This window comes from Andrographis paniculata, unplaced genomic scaffold (assembly GCF_009805555.1).
Source record: "Andrographis paniculata isolate CXL003 unplaced genomic scaffold, ASM980555v1 Contig98END, whole genome shotgun sequence".
Classification (NCBI taxonomy): Eukaryota; Viridiplantae; Streptophyta; class Magnoliopsida; order Lamiales; family Acanthaceae; genus Andrographis; species Andrographis paniculata.
In genome coordinates, this window is record NW_026137637.1 from 2506400 (window position 1) to 2529245 (window position 22846).

General features: G+C 32.0%; 2 protein-coding genes, 1 non-coding gene and 1 pseudogene across 3 annotated transcripts; 2 read left to right on the forward strand and 2 right to left on the reverse strand.

The window, feature by feature from the left end:
• LOC127243940 (probable methyltransferase PMT11) lies at positions 1 to 5037 on the reverse strand. Its single transcript, XM_051264186.1, has 9 exons — positions 4414 to 5037; positions 3205 to 3354; positions 2833 to 3103; positions 1634 to 1744; positions 1327 to 1486; positions 667 to 924; positions 444 to 566; positions 297 to 374; positions 1 to 217 (listed from the first exon to the last, which is right to left on the reverse strand). The coding sequence occupies exons 1-9, from the start codon at positions 5020 to 5022 to the stop codon at positions 1 to 3; spliced, it is 1977 nt and encodes a 658-aa protein (XP_051120143.1). The 5' UTR covers positions 5023 to 5037.
• Positions 5038 to 6686: 1649 nt separating this feature from the next.
• LOC127243774 (uncharacterized) lies at positions 6687 to 11462 on the forward strand (annotated as a pseudogene).
• Positions 9384 to 9490, reverse strand: LOC127243999 (small nucleolar RNA R71). Its single transcript, XR_007837076.1, has one exon. It is a non-coding gene; the product is annotated as a small nucleolar RNA R71 (small nucleolar RNA).
• A 7014-nt stretch (positions 11463 to 18476) lies between the features above and the next one.
• On the forward strand, positions 18477 to 22646 carry LOC127243706 (thylakoid lumenal 15 kDa protein 1, chloroplastic). Its single transcript, XM_051263856.1, has 8 exons — positions 18477 to 18639; positions 18733 to 18831; positions 18922 to 19017; positions 20848 to 20920; positions 21606 to 21667; positions 21906 to 21987; positions 22227 to 22287; positions 22363 to 22646. Exons 1-8 carry the CDS (start codon positions 18535 to 18537, stop codon positions 22412 to 22414), a joined length of 630 nt encoding a protein of 209 aa, XP_051119813.1. The 5' UTR covers positions 18477 to 18534; the 3' UTR covers positions 22415 to 22646.
• Positions 22647 to 22846: the final 200 nt, after the last annotated feature.

Here is a 22846-nt window from a genome sequence, read left to right on the forward strand (position 1 = left end):
TTACGCCTCCGGCCGCAGCGGGAGGCGTTTTTGGCACGTCAATAGCCGGTAACTTGAATGAGGACCCTCCGACGTCTCTAATACCATCGTATCCCAACCCATTGCTCTGCCGATTTCTTCGATTTTGACCATTAGATTGACAGTATCACGAATGTATACACGCCCACTGGGCCTCAGGATTCGATCCATTTCGAGCATGATGATTGTAATATTGCATCTGGAATTGAACGAAGAAAACTTCGGTACAAGAATTCAAGAAACGAAAAATGGTAGATGCGAGTAAGTTGTCGTCGTACCTTTTGCGCTCGGCTGCGAAAAGCCCGGCTGCATGAATCAAGTCGTAGGTTCTTGGATACGTATCGAACGGTTCGCACCTGAAAATGTTCATGTTCGACGACACCGCTAGTCGCATCATTATAAACAAGAACACCGATAAACCTTACCAATCATGCACGACCCCGACGAGGCCACGATCGTATATGACCGGGAGCGTGTTGGAACTGCTAATGGGGACGACGTTCAGCACCCAGCAATCGAGATTATGCTCGACTACAGCTGCGGCAAAACTGCGATTGAAGATAGACGCATTTTGGATTCTCTTACAATGCAAGATTACGGTGGGCGCGATAATGTGCGGATAAGAAATAAAATGACAAAAATGATTACCTTCCGAAGCCAGCTCTCATGTCTAAAACATTTCTGAGGTTGAGTTTGTCCCAACCTAAGAATTGCACGTAACCATCGACGATTTCTTTCCAGTATCGCGACTCCGCTCTAAAGAGCTCTCTCCTAGATATGTATGCATCGATTTGTACGGTCTGAAGGCGATCCGGAGGGTTCTGCAGGCGCTCGGGCCAAGCTGTGACGTTCGAACCGTATTCTTCATTCGGTAGACGCGATATGCATGGCTTCAAGTCGACGTACCTGACATGTTTAACGATATATATACATAACAATAAAAACAAGATTTGTTGTAATACTTTCACAATTTCCTATACCTCAGTAAAAATATCTAAAACTATAAATCTAAACAAACACACTTTTAGCTTCAAAATATATAATACTCCCTCCATCCCTTAACTACCTGTCTATTTTTCTACTTTGATCCGTCCCAAAATAAAAAATCTATTTTTTAGTAACCCTAAACTTACACTATATTATAAATATACTCCTATATAAATTTTTACCTATTATACTCAATATAATAGTAATATTCCTAAAATTTCGTGCAAAAAACAAACAAATAGTTAAATATGAGACCGAGGGAGTATAAATCAATAGATGCATAAAATTTTGGAGATTTCAAAGGATTGCATGAAATATTACCAAACATTGTCCGGGTCGTCATCCGGTTCACACAGCGGCGGTTGTATTCCTTTCTCTCGACTCAAGTAGCAGCTATTATTTACGGGCTTCTGCCATATTGCGATGTAGCCTTCCTTCTTCACAAGCGTCCAACAAAGACGATTGGTAAGGTTAACCATTTCTGAAAATCAAGAATATTTAAAAATCGAGTAATACATTCAAGTGGATAATATAGAAAAACGTCGCAAACTTTACTCAACTGAGCTCGAATTCTTCTAAATGTTTCCCAAATACACAAATGTTTTATGCAGAATTTCATGATAGTTACCTTCCCATTGGATTTCGAGGAGCGGTTCGTGCTTATAAACAGGCTGTGCAGCCCAAGCAAAATACCCCCCTGCTCGGAGCATCCGATTTACCTCTAGCAGTAAAATTCCATCTAAAAAAAAGTATGGTTAAATGTCCGTGGTAAGAAGTAGCACAGAACCGAGTAGGTTATAAATTTTAAATTTAATATATAACGAAGAAATGATTTCATGAAGAACAATGTAAGTCCATGATACTACAATGATGGTAAATAAACACATAAAATCAAAATGACTATCGATCCGTTTCTTTGTAGTATGTCTTGAATTTAATTTTTGAAAAAATCATACTAAGCAAGACTGACATTTAATCATTAGTTGGATATAATAAGCATGCTTTGCAAAATTCTTAGAGCTATTAACGAGTCGAATTGAGCTCGGCTCGTTAAAGACTCAAACTCAATTCGTGTTCGTTTGTTAAAAATTACGAGTTAAATTTTTTATTTGAATTTGGTTCGTTAAACAATTTTATCTTAATGTTCAGCTCAGCTCCTTAAGAGAATTTTTTATTTTGCTTTATACTCCCTCCGTCCCATGTAATATGGATGTATTACTGTAGACACGGGAATTTAGGTAAAGTATAATTAGTAAGTAATTAAGAAGTGTATTAGAAAAATAATTATTATTTAGTAAAAATAATTATAGATTAAGATTAAGATAAGTAAATAGTTTAATTAAAATTAAGAAAATTATAAAATTTAAAATTTAAAATGCGATTAAAGTGCATAATTATATTTCCAAAAATAGAAAGGACAAGTTATGTGGGACGGACGAAAATAGAAAATAGGGACAAATTATGTGGGACGGAGGGAGTAAAATTTAATTTTAATTAATAATAATAATAATAATTATTATCTATTAATAGACTTATATAAAAAAATTAGAATTATGTAAAATCTTATACATATATATATTAAATATAAAAATATTAATTTAATTTGTTTACGACCATTATCGAATGTTCATGAACAATTTTGAGCTTCTCGTTAATATAACGAGCAAAAATTAATATTCGTATTCGTTTCGTTTAGCTTAGCGAACGAGCTTTTAACGAGCAGAATCAAACTAAACTCACGACTAATTTGTTTTACACCTCTAAAGATTCTAGAAATCTCGGGTTTGTATAATTACTACACAAAATATAATGGATAAGGAGTTGTACCGTCTTGAGTCCAGTTGATCCGACACCTCGAGCAATGTATCAGGTCAAATGCTTGACTAGGATACAGCAGACGCCGCGTAGCGAAAGCAGCCACCATAGCTGGGACGCCGCGCTCGAGCGCGAATTGTATCTGGTTCTCATGAACATCTTTCGGGGCTACAGAGAGGGTAGTGACATTTCTCGAGAATAGATAAGCACCGAAACTCGCGACTCCGCAGCCAACGTCCAGAGCAACTCGAGTGCGGCGGCCAAATGCAATGTCAGGAACCATCTGCACAAAGGCATTGCAAACAAGATTATCGAAAGGCGTTTCCATCTTTTGTTTAGTCCAATTCTGTTTTAAGAGCATTTGGAAACAATTCATTCCACCACCTTTTCAATCTGATCCAAGTACTGATCTGCGCCGTGGATGAACTGCGTCCCGCCTCCCGGAAACTTGAATTTGTCCTTGTCGACGGTGATCCAGTTCTGGCCGCCTTTATCCTCGGCCAAACGTGTATGCGGAACGTTATTAAACCACACCTGTAAGAAATGGTTCATTATCTTGTATACTTTAAGCCAACATTTCATAATATATATATATATATATATGAATTCAACATATTGTATAGCTACATCATATTGATACTAAATAATGCTCACTTCCCACACGATTACCAATTTACCTCTCTTACCACTATTTATTAAATTACCATCATGTACTATACATAATTTTCCGTTTTACATGAACTCACTCATAATACTATTATTTCTTAATTTATTATAAATTTTTTGTGTTTAGACTATTTAAGTAAGACAAAAGTAATATATCATATGACAATATATTCGACGATAGGAACCAACATACAAACAATAATTCCGTAAAATTTTATTATTGAGCAACATAACTAGATTATCGGACATTGCACACTTACTACACAAACAACATATAATATTTACATGTACTATTCATCGATCGATTTGTATGTCTTGATCGAGATTCTTGTAAGTATTTAACATATTGCATAACTACGGACCAAAATATAAATACACTAATACAAACTTATTGGTCGTATGCTTGTTATCGAAAACTACCATTTCATTGATCAAACTACATTTAACATATTGCATTACTACGACCAACAAACAAATTCACTAACACAAACTTATTAGTTGTATGCTTGTAATCAAAACAATGATTTCATTGATCAAACTAAAAGAACAAACTTATCGATTTTCGAACTTTGTCTACTCGACATCAAGCGATTCTTTCATCATAAGCATATATATATATATATATATGTTGTTTACATGTACTATTCATCGATTGATTTGTATGTGTTGATCGAGCTTCTCGAAAGTATTTGACATATTGCATTACTACAACCAACAAATATATTCACCAACACGAACTTATTAGTTGTATGCTTGTTATAAAAAATTATGATCTCATTGCATCAAACTCAAAAGACAATTTATCGATTTTCGGAGAATTCGTCTACTCCACAGTAAGCTATTCATTCATCATCAGAATCAGGCAACACAGCTCGCAAAATTCAATGAGTGTAACAAAAATGGCGAATCTAATGTTGTTTCGCTAACCTCATCGCGACTTTTGGGCCAGGGAATAGGAATTCTGTATCCTTTAGGAGCAGGAATCAAGCAGCTCAACTCCTTGCCCTTTTCAGGACAATGTCGCTCGAATTTCTCCCCCTTTTCTGTCGAATTCAATCGCTTAATCGCCTCCTCGTTGTCCAAACAAGGAATGTACTCGCGCATGGCGTCCGGACATATTGGAATTTTGCTGAGCTTGATTCCGACGGCGTTGTACTTATCCCCTTCCCGATCCCTCTCGTTGCGCCATGCCTCCGCCAATTTGGGGTCGTAATCTCCGATTTCGAAATCGTCGGTCATCCGCCCGTTCTCGTCGAGAATTCCCATTCTCTGCAGCGCCGGCCGCGCTGATTGATTCGTCCGGACGTCGTGGTTTGACGCATTTAGGGTTTTGGTGAGGGAATCGGGAGAGGGAGATTCTTGCGGCGTCTGGAGGCCTGCGCGATTGGAGAATGAGAAGAATAGGCTGTCTGGCGAAGAGGCAGCGTCGGAGAAATGCCTGGCTAGGTAGACGACAGCGATTGAGAAGAAAAATAGTGCGGAGATTTTGAGCAGAGTGGCGAACGCCTCTCCGCCATTGCCGATGATGATCTTCATCGGAGAAGCAGCGTAACAATGTGGCTGCAAAATGACGTCGTTTTGTTCGCCATGTAGGAAATAAATACTCTATTTTTTTTTTCTTTAATACTCCATTATAGTATAATTGTTTTCTAATATTTCATTACAAATTTAATTTATTACTCCCACCGCTTATTGGTTTTTTTTAGTTTAAAACTAAATGATTAAATAGTTTAGTTAAAAATAAAAAAAGTTTTGAATTTAAAAATGTAATTGAAGTATGTAATTACATTTAAAAAAAAAAAATAATAAATGATATAGTACGGTACGGATGAAAATAGAAAGAATTAGATAAATTAAGTGGGAAAGATGGAGTATTAAATAATTATTGGAATCCACAATTTTTATATGTTAAGTGTCATTTATTTTTCTGACATAATCTTTTTATATTAGTTATAATAGAGAAAGACAAAAATACCCATATAATATAAAAATAATATTTCATCTGTTCCCGCTATGATGTCCACTCTATTGTAAACACAAAGATTTACGAGGGGTATAATTTCGTATAATAAAAATAATTATTAAGTAAGATTAAGATAATTGATTGGTCTAATTAAAATTTTAAAAATTAAAAATTAAAAAATTTATAATAAGGTTAAAGTAATATAATTATTTTTCAAGAAATGAATTGACAAAATAAGTGGGACGAAAATGAAACAATAGTCTCATTTTCATTTTGATAACTAACTTTTTCATCTTTTTACAAAACTATCTACATTTTTTCATAATAATTACATAAAATAAAGATATTTTAGTATTTGAAAAACATTTTTACACCCCACTTTTAGTCTTAGAAAATAAAACAAACATAAATGCTCTCTCTGTCTTACTCCAAATAGACCATTTGGAGTTATAAGTGTATAAAAGATTTTGACATTTAACTTTATATATAAAATAATATTATATGTAATTATAAAATTATAATTTAAATAAAAGTTAAGAATACTTAAATATTAATATATAATTACTTTTACTAAAATATGAAAAAAATTCTTTGGATGAAACTGACGAAAATGATAAAAAAAAAATGTAATTTGATTCGGGATGGAGGGAGTAGAATATAACACCTTTCTTTTGGAACAAAAAAGAATATATATATTTCGTAATTCTATTATTAATCATTAAGAAACATAAAAATATTATTTCATCCGTCCCAAATTAAAGGGGTTCTTTAGAATTTTGTAATAAATTAAAAAATAATAATATTTTATTAGTTAGTAAAGGTGTGTAAAATCTTTTTTTGACATTTTCATCATTTAACTTTATATATAAAATAATTTTATGTGTAATAATATATTTGTAATTTAAATGAAAATTAAAAATATTTTGATATTAATGTATGATTATTTGTCTAAAATAGAAAAAAAAAAAAGTACTTTGAACATACAAAATATTAAAAAAAAATACTTTAAATTAGAACATAAGAGTATAAAATATTTATTCAATTAAATCATTGCACTGAACTCAGCCGCAAATTGATAATAACAATTATTAAATAAAATTATTGAAAATTCAATATACAACGATATAATTTATTTGCAATTTCCAGAACGAGCGTTAAATAAATTCATTTTAACTAACACGGCGGTACATTAGGAAGATTGCATTTTTTCGGAAGTTGCAGGGCGAGCTCGACATCAATGCCAAGTAACGGGAGCCCCGGATTGTTCTTGTACTTGCAAAGGCAGGCGAGGTCGGCCCTCGACACCGCCGAGCAGCACTCCGCCGTCGGGGGCGGCGGGTTCGGAGGCGTCACCGCCGGTCGACATGTCAACAAATCAGGTATTGACACGTTGCAAAATAATTGAGCATAGGAGGTTGTTGCAAACATCAAAATCACTCCCACTAGAACAACTTTAGTATTTTTACAAGACACCATTTTTTCTTTTCTATGTAGAACAACTTTAGTATTTTTACAAGACACCATTTTTTCTTTTCTATGTATTTTGTTGGGTTTCATTGTTGCTGATAGTTGGACGTGTATATATAGATGGCGATCACGATATTTTTAAATTTAATTTAAAATAATTGTCATTAATTGTTGGGATTTATTTGATTTTTTTTTAAAAATTTAATTTAAAAATAATTGTCATTAATTGTTGGGATTTATTTGATTTTTTTTTTTTTGGTGATTGATAAGATTTTGTAGTAAGTATTTAGTTTATTTCCTAATGAGTACTTACCCTAATTTGATTACTTAACATAATTTTGTAATTTCATATTTAATGATGTTAAATGTGCCTTCTCAATATAGATGAAGTTATATTTGAAACTTAAACACTAATTTGATTAGTATATAATATATGTAGATTAAATAATAATTTATCCATACACATAGTAGGTGTTTCTTTTTTTTTTCTTTTTTTTTTTTTTAATGCGGAGGTTAATATTAATATATTATAATATTTAAATAATACTATCTTATGTTAAAATAATAGTTTCATTTTATCATTTTTATCTGTTTAAAATAATAATCCTATTTCTATTTTGGTCACTAATCCCTTTTCTTTTACAAAATTATTTTAATTTTTTCGCAATAATTATATAATGTAGGGACATTTTGGTCTGTTAGTGATAGTTAGAAATCGCATGCGTTTTATATTCATATCATATGCGATAATTGGGTAATTTTGATTGGATTCTACCTAATTTATATGCGAATTGTTTATTTGTTGTGTGCAGAGGGCAAATATTAAATTTGGCATAATTGGCAGAAAAAAGAAATAAAATTAATTAAAGGCCCAAAAACCCATCTACAAAATAATTAGGGCAAACATTAAATAAAAGAAGGGATCACACGTTTCAAGAGGGAGAGGACGGCTAGGGCATAAACGCACAGGAGTAGGAGACTGACAGATTCATAGATCGCGCAGGAGCAAATCGACAGAGAAGATTTTCCCCTCCCACTATGACTTCATCTTTCTCTTTTGTTCTTTGTTATTTAATTATGGAGTAGATACTTTTCTGGTTTGAGGGGTGATAATATTTTGGTTCTTTTGTTTTGGAGATTTTTTATTTTCTTTATAAAAGTTCTTTTTGATTATCAATATTTGTCTAATTCTGAGAATAGCGTTTGTGATTGTTAGATTGATTGAATATTTTGGTACCGATATTTAAATTAGTCTGATAATCTAAAGTCAATTCAAGTAGGATATCCGTAATTGTATTCGCACTTGAATAGGTGACAACCGGGTTGAATAGTTCATTCCCGGGGGTTAGACAATCAAATCTAATTGCTTCTCTTAGGTAGTAATTGTTTTGAATTGGGTTTTTCTAGATTGGAATGCGGTTAGGCAATATTCTTATGGGCACACCTAGGTTTATTTGCTTAATTATGGGTAGTTAACGGTCGTACCTTAATTACCTACACTGTAAGGAAAAATTGGTTGTCAGAGCTTGTTGATAACTATAACCAATTTATTGATACTTTAATAAGAATTAATTTAATTGAATTAATGATAGAACACAAGTGCCATAACTGCATCATCCTTGAGCCAGACATCCCCTTAATAGTCAGTTCCCCTTTAATTTAATTGCTTTGTTATTTTATTTTAATTAGATAATAAAAGAAAAATCCCCCTTTATTTACTACATTAGAACACGAAAGAGTGAATCACACAATCTCTGTGGAGACGATCCCTTCCCCTATATTACATTAAATTGTGATCACGGAGTAGGTGAAATATTTGATTGACCGCGCGACAGGTCAATTTTTGGCGCCGTTGCCCGGGATTGGCGCTTTGTTTTACTCTTTTGTATTATTTTAATTTATCCTCTTGTTTATGCCCCGTTCTTCTCGTACAGGTGAACTGATATTTAATCTTGAGATCGAGAACGTTGAGCGAAAGCTACGAAAGGAAGCCAAGCAACGAAAAGCTGCTCAGGTTGCGAAGCTGGCAGAATCTTTAAACCACCTCAAAATCTCTAGCTCTAGCGACTCTGAAAGTGATCAAGAGACTATCATGGCTGAGGATACCCGCACTTTAAGGGAGTTGGCTGCTCCCAACTTGGCGCAGCAGCCCTTATGCATTAACTTTCCAACTCTGAATAACACTATTGCTTTTGAACTGAAATCTGGATTAATTCATTTATTGCCTTCTTTTCATGGACTTGCAGGTGAAGAACCTCACAAACACTTGCAAGAGTTCGACGTGGTGTGCTCCAGCATGAAACCACTAGGTGTTACTGATGAACAGATCAAACTCAGAGCCTTCCCATTCTCACTCAAAGATGCTGCAAAGGATTGGCTCTACTATCTCCCACCTGGAAGCATCGACACGTGGAACGACATGAAAAAGAAATTTTTGGAGAAGTACTTTCCAGCTTCCAGAGCTGCGATCCTGAGGAAGGAGATATGTGGTATCAAACAACAATCAGGTGAAACGCTCCATGAATATTGGGAGCGATTTAATAAGCTTATCATTAAATGTCCACAACATCAAATTCCCCCTCAACTATTGATTCAATATTTTTATGATGGTTTATCATTGATGGACAGGAACATCATCGACACTGCAAGTGGTGGAGCTCTAGTAAATAAGACGCCGGCACAAGCTTGATATCTTATTGCGAGGATGGCTGAAAACACGCAGCAATTTGGTTCAAGGGATGTTGGACAGATGCGCGGAAACAACAGTGACCATGCCATCCAATCGATGCAACAACAACTTTCTGAGTTGACGAGCTTTGTTCGCAAGATGGTCGTGGAAAAATCCAACCCGAGTGTCCAGGTCAAGGTGTGTGGAATATGCACGAGTGCAGGACACCCTACAGATGCATGTCCGACCCTCCAAGAAGAATGTGTAGTGGATGTGAACACTGCAAACTACGGTATAAATAGACCTCCAGCGTACAATCCATACTCCAACACCTACAATCCAGGCTGGAGAGATCATCCGAACCTGCGTTATGGAAACGCACAGCAGGGTAATGCTCATCAACCATTTGGAGCTATGCAGAAGATGCAACAACCTCGTTTCTATGAAAAACAGATGCCTCAAGCAACCGCAAGCAACTCCAGTCCATCTTTGGAAGACTTGGTGAAGTCTATGGCTACCAGTACCCTGCAATTCCAGCAAGAGATGAAGTCAACTGTCGACAAATTACAAAGTCAGATCAATCAAGTGTCAGAGGAGGTGAAACAACTACGTGAAAGAGGAAAGTGGCCTGCTCAGCCTGAGCCAAATCCAGCAAATGTCAGCGCCATCACTATCTGCAGTGATACGATGATTGAATGTTCCTCCCGGCCTAATCCAAGGAATACGAGTGCTATAACTCTTCGTAGCGGAAAGGAATTGGAAGGTCCACCTCCTATCTCAAGGGAACAGAATGAGGATCAGATTGAGATGGAGATTGAAAAAGAAGCTGAACTTCACGAAAAGGTACTTCCTGACTCTGTTCCTCCTACTGAAACTAAATCAGCTCCTTTTCCTGACAGGTTGAAGAAACCACAAAAGGCAAACAAACGAAAAGAGATGATGGAAATATTCAAGAAGGTAGAATTTAATATCCCGCTCCTGGAGGCTATCAACCAAATCCCCAAGTACGCAAAGTTTTTGAAAGAACTGTGCACCAACAAAAGAAAATTGCGAGGGGACGAGCATATTATAGCGGGTGAGAACGTTTCTGCTGTTATCAAAAGAAAGGTACCACCTAAAACAGGTGATCCAAGTATGTTTTCTATCCCTTGTAAGATTGGAAAAACTGAGATAACTAAGGCTATGCTAGATCTAGGAGCTGCTATTAATGTCATGCCTCGATCAATATACGACTCTTTAAATCTAGGGCCTTTAAAAGAAACAGGAATTATTATTCAACTTGTTGATCGAACCCATGCTTATCCCGATGGTATGATAGAAGATGTATTAGTTCAAGTGAATGAATTGATTTTTCCTATTGATTTTTATATTCTGGATATGCATGATGCGCGCTGCTCTAATCCACCGCCTCTTTTGTTAGGAAGACCTTTTATGTGCACTGCAAGAACAAAGATAGATGTTAAAAATGGCACACTCAGCTTGGAGTTTGATGGAGAAGAATTTCATTTCAATATTTTTAATCCCATCAAATGTCCTGTTGAATCTGAATCGTTATATGCAATTAATGTTATTAATTCTGTGGTGCAGGAAACTTGTGAGGTTGGTAATAAGAATAAACGAAGAACTTTGTTGACAAAACAGTTAGAGAAAAGACCAACTGGAGAGAGTAAGAAAAGAAAAAAGATTGTCGAAAAGTGGAGATGGATTCCCAAGGGATCACCATTGCTGGCAGCAAAAAGATATCATAAGGAGAATCAAAATTCTAAGCCGAAGAAAAAGTGTGTGGCCAATAGACATCGCTTCAAATTATACCATGAGGGACCCTCACTTGATCCTATAAAGTTGACACCCGTTGCCAATTTCGATGTTCAGAATTGATACGAGGCGAAGTCTAGCTCAAAGACTATAAAGAAAAGCGCTTTCTGGGAGACAACCCAAAATCATTTAATTGCTTTCTTTAATTTTATTTATTTTTATTATTCAATTGCTAATAACACTTTTGATAGTTTTGTTTGGTTTAGTCGCCACCTCCAACCTCCGGCGCCGTCGACTTCTTCCTTCCCTGCTCAGTCATCACCAATCACCACATCCGCTCCTCTAAATGGCTTGCGTTGGTTAGTTGTTTTCGCAGGACTCAGGAGAACTTCAAGCCTCCCTAAAAATCACGATCAAATGAAGAAGTGTTAACAAAGCTCCCAACTACTACACCCCCTATGGACTCCAGGGAAGTTCCTCTCTTCTTTTATTGCTTTCTTTACATTGAGGACAATGCATACTTTAGGTGTGGGGAGAGATTTTTGTGCTATTTTTATGCCTGATTTGTTGTCTTTTCGCATGTTTTTGAGATTAGTATGAAGTGAGTCAAAGGTGATTTGTGTGATAGGTTAGTTTGGCATGACTAATGAGATTTGATTGGTGATATGTTGAGTCAAGTCGACGTTTGAACTCTGTGAAAATTTGAGCCTATGTTCCAAAGTCACATTAGAAAATAAATTGCATATATTCAAGCTTTTGGAAATTTCTTTCATGTGTGATTTGTAGTGCTCAATTAGATGACCTAGAACTTGAGTGATTATGCATGTTGAACTTGCAACTATCGGGTCTTGCATTTTGAAAATGATAAGGGCATTAGGTAACCTATTAAGCCTTTCTTTATTATCCAGCACAATATATTCCCCTAGTTAGCCCATTTGAGCCTTCTTAGCCTATTTTTTTCTTTTATAATAAACTGTTTTTTAGCCTCATACCCTTCTTTCGATTGAGCCTTCTCCGATTTGAACCCTATGTTAGAAAGAATTACTTTAAGTCCATGTTGTGATGCACTTTATTTCTTCGGCACTAGTTAAAAATGAACTTTGGGTACGAATAAGTCATAGTAGGAAGGAATAACTGTGGGTAGTGTAGGTATATATATATATAGGCAAACGCCAAAAAAAAAAAAAAAAATCAAAAATCAAAAAAATCAAAAAATCAAAAAAAAAAAGAAATAAAAAAAATTAAAAAAATTAAAAAAAACAAAACAAAAAACAAAAAATAATAATAAAAATAAATAAATAAATAAATAATTATCTTAATAAAGTATTTTCATTTAATTTCATTATTAAAGTTTGGGTAGTGAATAGAGTAGGATTTGATTGTTTATGCCGATTTGTTCTTCATGTGCTAGCATCGTGTTCTTATTGTGTTCTTTTATGACATATTTTAGCCCTTGTATATCCTTTTTCCTACCCTAACCATAAGCCCCGTTACAACCCTTATTGAAAGTCCCTTTGATTCTTTATGCTAGATTCAAATATTTTAAGTAAGGAGATTTGATTTTTACTCAAGCCTATAGGATAATCTTTTGTTGCACTACCTGAGTGTTGAGCCAATTATACATTTAATTCCTTCAGAGAGCATGTGAAAGAACACTTAATCTTGTGAGGTTGACTTGGCTTGATGTGTTAAAAGTCGGATTGAATTGTTTGTGTTGGATCCTCTTGTCATATCGAGTTGCCTGCGATTTCTTTGGCTTTTTTCGAATTTATGCTTGAGGGCAAGCATGATCTAAGTGTGGGGGGAATTGATAGTTAGAAATCGCATGCGTTTTATATTCATATCATATGCGATAATTGGGTGATTTTGATTGGATTCTACCTAATTTATATGCGAATTGTTTATTTGCTGTATGCAGAGGGCAAATATTAAATTTGGTATAATTGGCAGAAAAAAGAAATAAAATTAATTAAAGGCCCAAAAGCCCATCTACAAAATAATTAGGGCAAACATCAAATAAAATGAGGGATCACACGTTTCAAGAGGGAGAGAACGGCTAGGGCAGAAACGCACAGGAGCAGGAGACTGACAGATTCATAGATCGCGCAGGAGCAAATCGACAGAGAAGATTTTCCCCTCCCACTATGACTTCATCTTTCTCTTTTGTTCTTTGTTATTTAATTATGGAGTAGATACTTTTCTGGTTTGAGGGGTGATAATATTTTGGTTCTTTTGTTTTGGAGATTTTTTATTTTCTTTATAAAAGTTCTTTTTGATTATCAATATTTGTCTAATTCTGAGAATAGCGTTTGTGATTGTTAGATTGATTGAATATTTTGGTACCGATATTTAAATTAGTCTGATAATCTAAAGTCAATTCAAGTAGGATATCCGTAATTGTATTCGCACTTGAATAGGTGACAACCGGGTTGAATAGTTCCTTCCCGGGGGTTAGACAATCAAATCTAATTGCTTCTCTTAGGTAGTAATTGTTTTGAATTGGGTTTTTCTAGATTGGAATGCGGTTAGGCAATATTCTTATGGGCACACCTAGGTTTATTTGCTTAATTATGGGTAGTTAACGGTCGTACCTTAATTACCTACACTGTAAGGAAAAATTGGTTGTCAGAGCTTGTTGATAACTATAACCAATTTATTGATACTTTAATAAGAATTAATTTAATTGAATTAATGATAGAACACAAGTGCCATAACTGCATCATCCCTTGAGCCAGACATCCCCTTAATAGTCAGTTCCCCTTTAATTTAATTGCTTTGTTATTTTATTTTAATTAGATAATAAAAGAAAAATCCCCCTTTATTTACTACATTAGAACACGAAAGAGTGAATCACACAATCTCTGTGGAGACGATCCCTTCCCCTATATTACATTAAATTGTGATCACGGAGTAGGTGAGATATTTGATTGACCGCGCGACAGGTCAGTTAGAAACATTTTTCCACCTTGTTATTCATTGATTCTTGTATCCATCCAAAATGTCTCTATTGTTTTGAGACGAGGGGAGTCGTTGATTGAATTTATACGTGTCATTTTTCTTTTTTGAAAATTTTTTATTTGGCATAGTGATATTAATCTAAATAAATATAATTTTGGAATATGTTACAATGTTTAGGGTCCGTTTGGATTGACTTATAAAATAAGCAGAAGCCAAAAGCAGAAACAGTTCGATTTTGTGTTTGGATAAATTATTATAAAAGCAGCTTTTCGTAAAAAACTGTTTAGACGTTATATAGTTAAAAGTACTTTTTAAACTGTTAAAATTACTTAAAAGGACATGCGGTTAATATAATACTAGTATTTTTCTATAACACTTTTATAATTTAATTTGAATTTTATAAATTATATTTAAAGATTTTAAATTAAAGTATAAAAAATGTACTTTTAAATTTTGATTATTTATATTTTAAAATTTTAATTTAAGGATAATATAATACTCCTTCCGTCCTAGAAAAGATGTCTTATTGGGAGTGGACACGGGAATTAAGGAATAATAGTATTTAATTAGAAGTGGGTATAAAGTAGAAGGTAAAAGACTAAAATACTCTTACTTTTTGAATAATTTTAAAAAGTATATTAAAGTAATAATTAGGGGTAGTCTGGAAAAGTAAGAATAATTCTGTTATAAAGTGTGGACCACAATTACTAAATAAGGAAATAAGACAATTGTTTTGGGATGGACGAAAATGGAAAAACAAGACAACTATATTGGAACGGGGGGAGTATTATATAATTTGTATGTTATAATTTATTTTAAAATTTTATAAATTATATTTAGTAATTTAAGTATAATTACAAAATTCATATACTCCTATTTACATTCGGTATTTAAATTTTAAATTTTAATCCAAATATAGTATATAAATTAAAAATAATAAATTAATTATATTTTTTAATTTGTATTAAAATATAATATATAAATTATTTATTTTTATATTATATTATATTATTGTATTTATTATTATTATTATTATTATTATTATTAAGGATAAAACAGTAATTTTAACTGAAAAGTGCTTCTGCTTATTTCAGAAGCTACCGGCAATGTGCTTTTAAAAAAACCACTTTTTTTAGAAGCAGAAGCTCTTGCCAGAAATCAATCCAAACGGGGCCTATGTGTTCTTAAATTAGAAATAAAAATATATTTTATATCTGAACTAATAAAAATTACAAAATACTTTCTTTGTCTAATTAAGTATATATTTAATTTTAACGTAGAATTTATAAAATAATAATATTTTAATTATAATAAATATTTAAAAGCAATGTAAATACAATTTTGTCATTTTTTTATATAAAAATAATAATATGATAAAATAGAAATATTTATAAAAAGAAGTAATTTTTTTTGAAATAACTACTTTATAATAAGATAACTCAAATACAAATATATATATATTTTGTTAGTGAACATAATGAATATATATTTTTCGTTGACAGAAGAATATTAATATTATGTATAATAGATGATAGAATAAAAATACATGGACAACAATGCTTTTGTGATCCGCATTCATTATTAAATAATAATAAAAAAAATAAATAATTCATTTGTCTCCTTTTTAATATAGATGATCATTTTTTATTTTTAATAAATTTATTTATCTTAAATATATAGTCAACAAATATAAATTAATTTAATTAACTTTTTAACATATTACATGTGAAATTCACTCAGAATTATTATTATTTTTTTTTATCTTTTTCTTTTATAAATAAATATTATATATATATATATATTTAAATCTCCCAATTTTTTATAAAATTAATTTAAATTAATTATAAATATATATTTGCATTATATACAATTTTATTATTTATAAAATTATATTCATATTGTATAATATATTTTATTGAGATATAATGTTAAAATTATTTAAACACGTATTCTAAATTATAACCATATATATTAATTTATACTTTTAAAATACTAATAATATTATTCATATAAAAAATAATAAAATAATATATAATTTATTATTAATAATTTTACTAATTTATACTTCCTCCGTCCCAAACAATGTGCAACATTTATTTTTGGCACGGGTTTTTAGGTGAGTAGTATTAAGTATAATAATTTAGAAATTAGGTGATGTGATGAAGAGAGAAATATATATATATATTTTTTATTTGGATGATGTGATGGGATAAAGTGTGGGGTAGAGATTAGGTATAATTAATTATTTTTTATTTTGAAAATATTGTAGAGTGTTTGGAACATATCAAAAAATAAATATTGCTCGATGTTTATGACGGGGGGATTACTATTTAAAATATTGTATTTTTAATCAAATGAGTCATTTTATCCAAAATGAAGGAAGTATATATTAATTTGGACAATAAAAAATAATTTGATATATTAATATGTGAGTGAAAACGTACATATATATTTTAGTATTAAATTTATTGATTGTTTATAATAGTAATAATAAGACTTTCTATGTAACTTTTTTAGGGATAAGCAATAAGTCCGAACTAAACCGCCTAATTGAATTGAATCAAAATTTTGGTTAATTAAAAAAATTTAATTTGGAGGGTATTAAGTTTGGTTGAAAGTTTATCCAGTGGCGCACTTTCGCACTTTCGGATAGCGGACAGCGGATAGCGGCTGCATTCCCACGTCATTAAAGAAAAAAAAGAATCAATTTGAATAATTCAAATAATTTTTGTATTGATATTTAGTTTAATTCCATTATGAAAAAAAAAAATGTTTTGTCATTATGGAAAAAAGAATGTTTTATCTTTTATGCCCTAAATTTTTAAATATTAATATTATATTAATCTATAGTAAAAAAAATAAAAATACCAATATTTTTAATAATATAATACTTCTTCCGTCTCGTGTAGTAATAATAAAGTAGAAATGACTAAAATAATCTTATTAATATTGTATAATATAAAATGTAATGACATTTGTGTAGTATATTTTAAGTTGTAAAGGTATTTGTAATGTTAGGCCGATACTACGATTACTAAAAAAAATACTTTGTTATGAGACGGACAAAAATAGAAAAATGGATACTATGGGACGAAGAAAGTAATATATGTGTAATAAATTGTGAATTATAAGATTATTTATTATACTAAGTGGATAATACAATTATTAAATCATGAAATGACATCGACATAAATGAAAAACGTCACCCTCTTTTTAGACAGAGAAAATATGATATTTTATAGAAAAAAATATTACATTTTTATTAATTGAATTGAATAATATTGATTTGCGTTTAAAATTGAAAACAAACCACTAATATTTGATATTTATTTAATTCAATTCAATTCAATTCCAAATTTATATTATTTTCTAGTTAATTGTATTCGGCTCTAAGGTTACATATTTGAATATTAATTATTATATCAAAATATACCGCAAATCAAGAGAAAATGACAAAAATAGTTTTATAATACTAATAGAATGATATTTGTAAAACAAAAAATTATTTAAATATAAGGATATTTTTTTATTTTTTCTATTATTCTTTTTGATGACGTGGCTACCCGAAAATGCGCATTGAGTAAACTCCAGTCGAACCTAATACCCTGCAAACCAAGCCCGATGAAAAAATATAAAAATAATTTTAATATTAAATATAATTACTTAAGAGTAAACCTTTCATTAAAATTAAAAGAATGAGAGACTACTAATCAATATATTTACATTTAAATATATTTGTAATTAGAGTCCAACTCAATTCAATTTACTATGTTCGGAAATAATTTTAATTAATCAAAATTTTGATCACTTATTAAATATATATTTCTTGCATTCAATTCCATTCAAATTATTTACAAAAATATAAATATTTTTTATTGTTATCTTGGATTTATATATATGTGTATTTTTTTAATATTTTAGTTTGATATTTTTCTAATACAATGTACTGAGTTTGAACCTCCGATTTCATGGTCATACGATCAAACTCCAACCCCACCAACGAGACACCCTTATAATAACCTTCGCCTGTGTGACCGTGACCGTGACCGTTATTGAATTTCAATCGACATTTGACTGACGCACCCAACACGCCCGTATTCCCTCACAACACGGCCGTATTTCAGCTAGAAATATCACAATACGTGTCAGTCCCAGTACTAGTTTTTATTCTTCTTTTTTTAGTTTTGGATAATCATATCATACAACCGTACCGATCATCCATCCTTACCATTCAGCAATGGCAGTTCTGAGCGTCTGCTTCTTCTCCAAAGCCCCTCCGATTACTAAACCCATTTTTCTCCCTCCTCCATTTCAACCTATTCCCCCTTCTTCACACCTCAAGGTAAGCTACTTCACTTCACTTCCAGAATAACTTCTTGCCAATCGACAATTTAATTACAATTCCCCCCCCCCCCCCCCCCCCTTATTTTCACAGAATTGCTTTTCGTTGAGTGGATCGATCTCTAAAGCAGGTTTTCTGTGTATTCTATCTGCTTCACTTGTATTTGCTTCCGATCCCGCCCTTGCATTTAAGGTAATTAAATTGTAGTAGTTGGTTCCGATCTGATTTTGGGTGCGCAATTTTGAGGTATCTGATGGGTGGGGTGGGGTGAAATGAATGAAGGGTGGAGGACCCTATGGCTCTGAAGTTACGAGGGGACAGGATTTGACTGGGAAAGATTTCAGTGGCCAGACTTTGATCAAGCAGGATTTCAAGACTGTACGTACATCATTTCATTTCATTTCATTTCTTCGCCTATTAATTTCTGTCTTCTGATTAATGAATGCTGTTCATCGCTGATTGCATTTTCTAGATGTTATAACTGTTTTGATTTGATGTAATTAAGTAGTATTCCATTGCTACATTTTAGACTTCTTCTATGTATATGTGCACAGTGCATATTAGTTGTTCGATTATTTATACATAGAGCTGCTAAGGGGAACTGACCCGAGCTTTCTATGTTTGAGCTCGGATCGAAAACTCGGCCTGCATTCGCATGTTAAGGCCTATGAGCTGAAATTTTGATTTGAACTTGACTTGTGTTTATTTGTTAAGATATATGAGTGAAAATTTTTGTTTGAATTTGACTCCGTAAGCAATTTTCTGTTTGTAATCTCTCATAAGTGATATTTTCTTTTTAATTCATAATACTACTTCCGTCTCATTTGAAATGACTAGTTTGATTTGAAACACAAATATTTAAAATAATAATGTTTAATTAGCTAATAATAGTGAATTATAATATTATTTTATTATATTTTTATATAAGTAATATTGTTTAAAATAAGAATTAATATAGATGATTAAAATAAATTTAAAATATGTGTTTAAATATTTTAAGCATGATATCTTAATAAAAATATATGCAAATTGGATATCATTGTAAAAGAATAAAATTTTAAATAATACAAATAAATAAAAATATTTATTATAAAAGAGTTTTGAGTGGTTATGATGTATGATGTTATATAAAGTTAATTAAGTTCATTTATATTTGTTAAATATGTTTACTAGAAATAAAAACATGTCAATGAAACAAAAAAAAAATGAGACAATTGAAATGAGAGCAGATGGAGTATTATTTATTGAATAGTTGTGTAATAATTAGAATTAAGTTATTCAAATATGTGATCAAATGGTGGGCAAAGCTTTAATAAAAGTAGGTAATAATAGTTAATTTTTTAATAGTAAAAATATAAAAAATATATATATATCTATATAATTTTTTATTAGAAAAAGAAATAAAAATATTTTTTTATAATAAAAACGGAGCATATATATTATAAAAATATAAAATATACATTTAATAAATATTAAAATATTAATTTATTTTTAATAAACACTATTATCCATCATTCACAAACAAACTCGAGTTTCTTCCTGAATCCAATAAACTAAAATTTATGTTTGTGTGTGGTTTGTTTATTTATAGCTTAGCTAAAGAGCTCTTAACAAGTTCAAACAGCTGAACGTAACGCAGTTGAACTTGCGAATAATTTGTTTATTTTACGGCTCTAGTTATACAATTTGGGAGTTGAAGAGTATAATAGGCCTTAACTGCATGCTCACGGTAGCTTGGCACTAGTAGTTTTTTTTTACTCAATGCAATAACCTACTACGTCAATTAATTGTTTCTCTCGAACTAGATTGGATTACTTTTGCAATGCTAGCTCACAATCCCCTTCAAGCACTCATATTTATTATTTAGCTTTGGATGGAATTTACCGTCCAATTGAGGCAACATCTTTTTCATTTGCCGATATAAACTTCTCATATTTTGTTTTGTTAATTCATGTAATGAAAAATCTCCAACAAGTCATACCGACCGAAGAGTTCATTTAAAACTTTTTCTTAACAATCCATTGCTACAAAGTTTGGCTTGCAATTTTCTTATCTTCATTGATGGCTATTTTATGAGAAAATTCAATGGTTTAAAATGGCCCTTAATGTTAAAAAATGTATGTGTGAAATGTCCTGCAAAAAGATGATTCTCGGTTTGATATTATGTCTAAAAAATTGCATATTAGCTTGCGGTGGTTTCGATTTCAGTCAATACTAAGGCAAGCTAACTTCAAAGGCGCCAAGCTACTCGGAGCTAGCTTCTTTGATGCTGATTTAACAGGTACTTTTCATTTCTCTCTGTATACGATGGTGTATGTATTTAGTAAAGAAAGTGAAGATTGCACAAAATCTATATATATATATATATATGGGAATGATTATGGTGCTTATTAGGACCTGATAAGTGAAGATTAGGGTACTTTTCATTTTTTCCTTCTTAAACATTTTTCTATTACATTTCTAAGTGATTTTTCTGCTTTACTAAATAGAATAATCAGTTTCAATTATATGGCTTTAACTATTATTTCTTTACAATTCTGTTCTCTATCTCAAAACGCTTTCTTGTGTGAATATTTTTTGTGTACTGAGATCAACTGTAGTATGTACCATGTATATAATATCTATGTGCGGTCAACTACTTACAGTCAACACTGTAATTGCCGCCATACATATAAATAAATATATGTGACCAAAAATTGACTTTGTTCGAATTGTGAAACTAGTTTCCTGTCATATATTCTTGGTAAGTATGGGGAATGAAAATTCCATTTGTCACTGGAGGAATTTGAGGATGCTGTGTTTGTTTCTTCATTGTAAGAACTTAGTGTTTATGCACTAAAAGAGATGTTCATCGACCTTGGTTTGAGGTTGAAGAGTTGACATCGTGCACTGGTCAATGACATTTCTTTTCCACGCATAACATTATTTACCCGTTCCATTCATATATTGTTTGTCTCATATTTCAGGAGCCGATCTTTCTGATGCAGATCTTAGAGGTGCTGATTTCTCTCTTGCAAATGTGACAAAGGTGCTACTGCTTTTGATTATGATTTTTAATTACACCATTTGTGTTTTACGGTTTTAGATGCAGATGGATGTCGATCAATTGTGACTATCAAATAAAATACGATGATTATACTGAAAGAATAATTGCTGATTTTGATTATAAATGTCAGATTTCCATTCTTGTTGGTGCTACCTACGCATATTCGACTAATATTATCACGGTTTACCTCTTTCACGGCATGACACCCTTCCATCGATAGGTAAATTTAACCAATGCTAACCTCGAAGGAGCACTTGCAACGGGCAATACATCTTTCAAGGGTTCTACCATCACCGGTGCAGGTATTGTCAAAGCTATTCTTTGTTCTTGTAAATTTATCCCGAGAATTGATGACTTTGTTTGTCTAGTATTTTAGTTTGAGATTTTTATTTTTTTTTTGCGTGACCGTTTGTAATATAAATATAATATTTTCTATTGAATTATTGACTTTATTATATATATTGGAATTAGTCAGCAAAAAAATTGATTGGGTGAACAAACCTAGCCTATTTTTTAACTGATTGATTCCATTCTTTGCCAGACTTCACTGATGTTCCGTTGAGAGATGACCAGCGAGAATACCTCTGTAAATTTGCTGACGGGTAACAAGTTAGCTCAGCTATAAATCTTTTATCAGTAATATTCCCCCTTTTGAATTCTCGATGATTTACTGCCAGGGTGAATCCGGTAACCGGCAACGAAACAAAAGAGACGTTGCTTTGCAAATAGGAATATTTGTTCGAAGGTAAGTTCTTGCCGTAAGGGAATTGGACAAAATTTGTATGGTTTGAGAAACTGCTTTTACTGTACAATGAAGCTTGCTAGCTCGACTTGACTTGTTTCCTGATTTCTTTTACCGCTGTTTATGTTCGACCCTTTGGAGTGGCTGCTTAGTTTGGCTTTTTTAAGTTTATACAATGTAAAGTAGATCTCGTTGCAATGATCATCCTTTTTGTCTGAACTTCAAATTTGAAATATTGTTGCCCTTCAGTGTTCATATATAACAATCTTTGTTGATTTGGATGCTCGTATACTATGTATTTTTGAATTGGCGTAGATCAAGAAAAGATCATCCTTTTTGTCTGAACATCTCAAGAGTCGACATAGAAGATTGTAAGAAGATTGTAAGTTGTTGTATGTGTCCAACGTCAATAAAAGCTT

What these genes read in the sequence shown, in the direction of transcription:
- LOC127243940 (XM_051264186.1), bottom strand. Translation starts at nt 5,022, where the DNA reads ATGAAGATCATCATCGGCAATGGCGGAGAGGCGTTCGCCACTCTGCTC. An exon ending in CCTCGAAATCCAATGGGAAG is followed by an intron (nt 1,487 to 1,633) that starts GTAACTATCATG and finishes CTTGATTTTCAG; the next exon opens with AAATGGTTAACCTTACCAAT. An exon ending in GACGACCCGGACAATGTTTG is followed by an intron (nt 925 to 1,326) that starts GTAATATTTCAT and finishes TAAACATGTCAG; the next exon opens with GTACGTCGACTTGAAGCCAT.
- LOC127243706 (XM_051263856.1), top strand. Translation starts at nt 18,535, where the DNA reads ATGGCAGTTCTGAGCGTCTGCTTCTTCTCCAAAGCCCCTCCGATTACT. An exon ending in CCCCTTCTTCACACCTCAAG is followed by an intron (nt 18,640 to 18,732) that starts GTAAGCTACTTC and finishes TTATTTTCACAG; the next exon opens with AATTGCTTTTCGTTGAGTGG. An exon ending in ATCCCGCCCTTGCATTTAAG is followed by an intron (nt 18,832 to 18,921) that starts GTAATTAAATTG and finishes AAATGAATGAAG; the next exon opens with GGTGGAGGACCCTATGGCTC.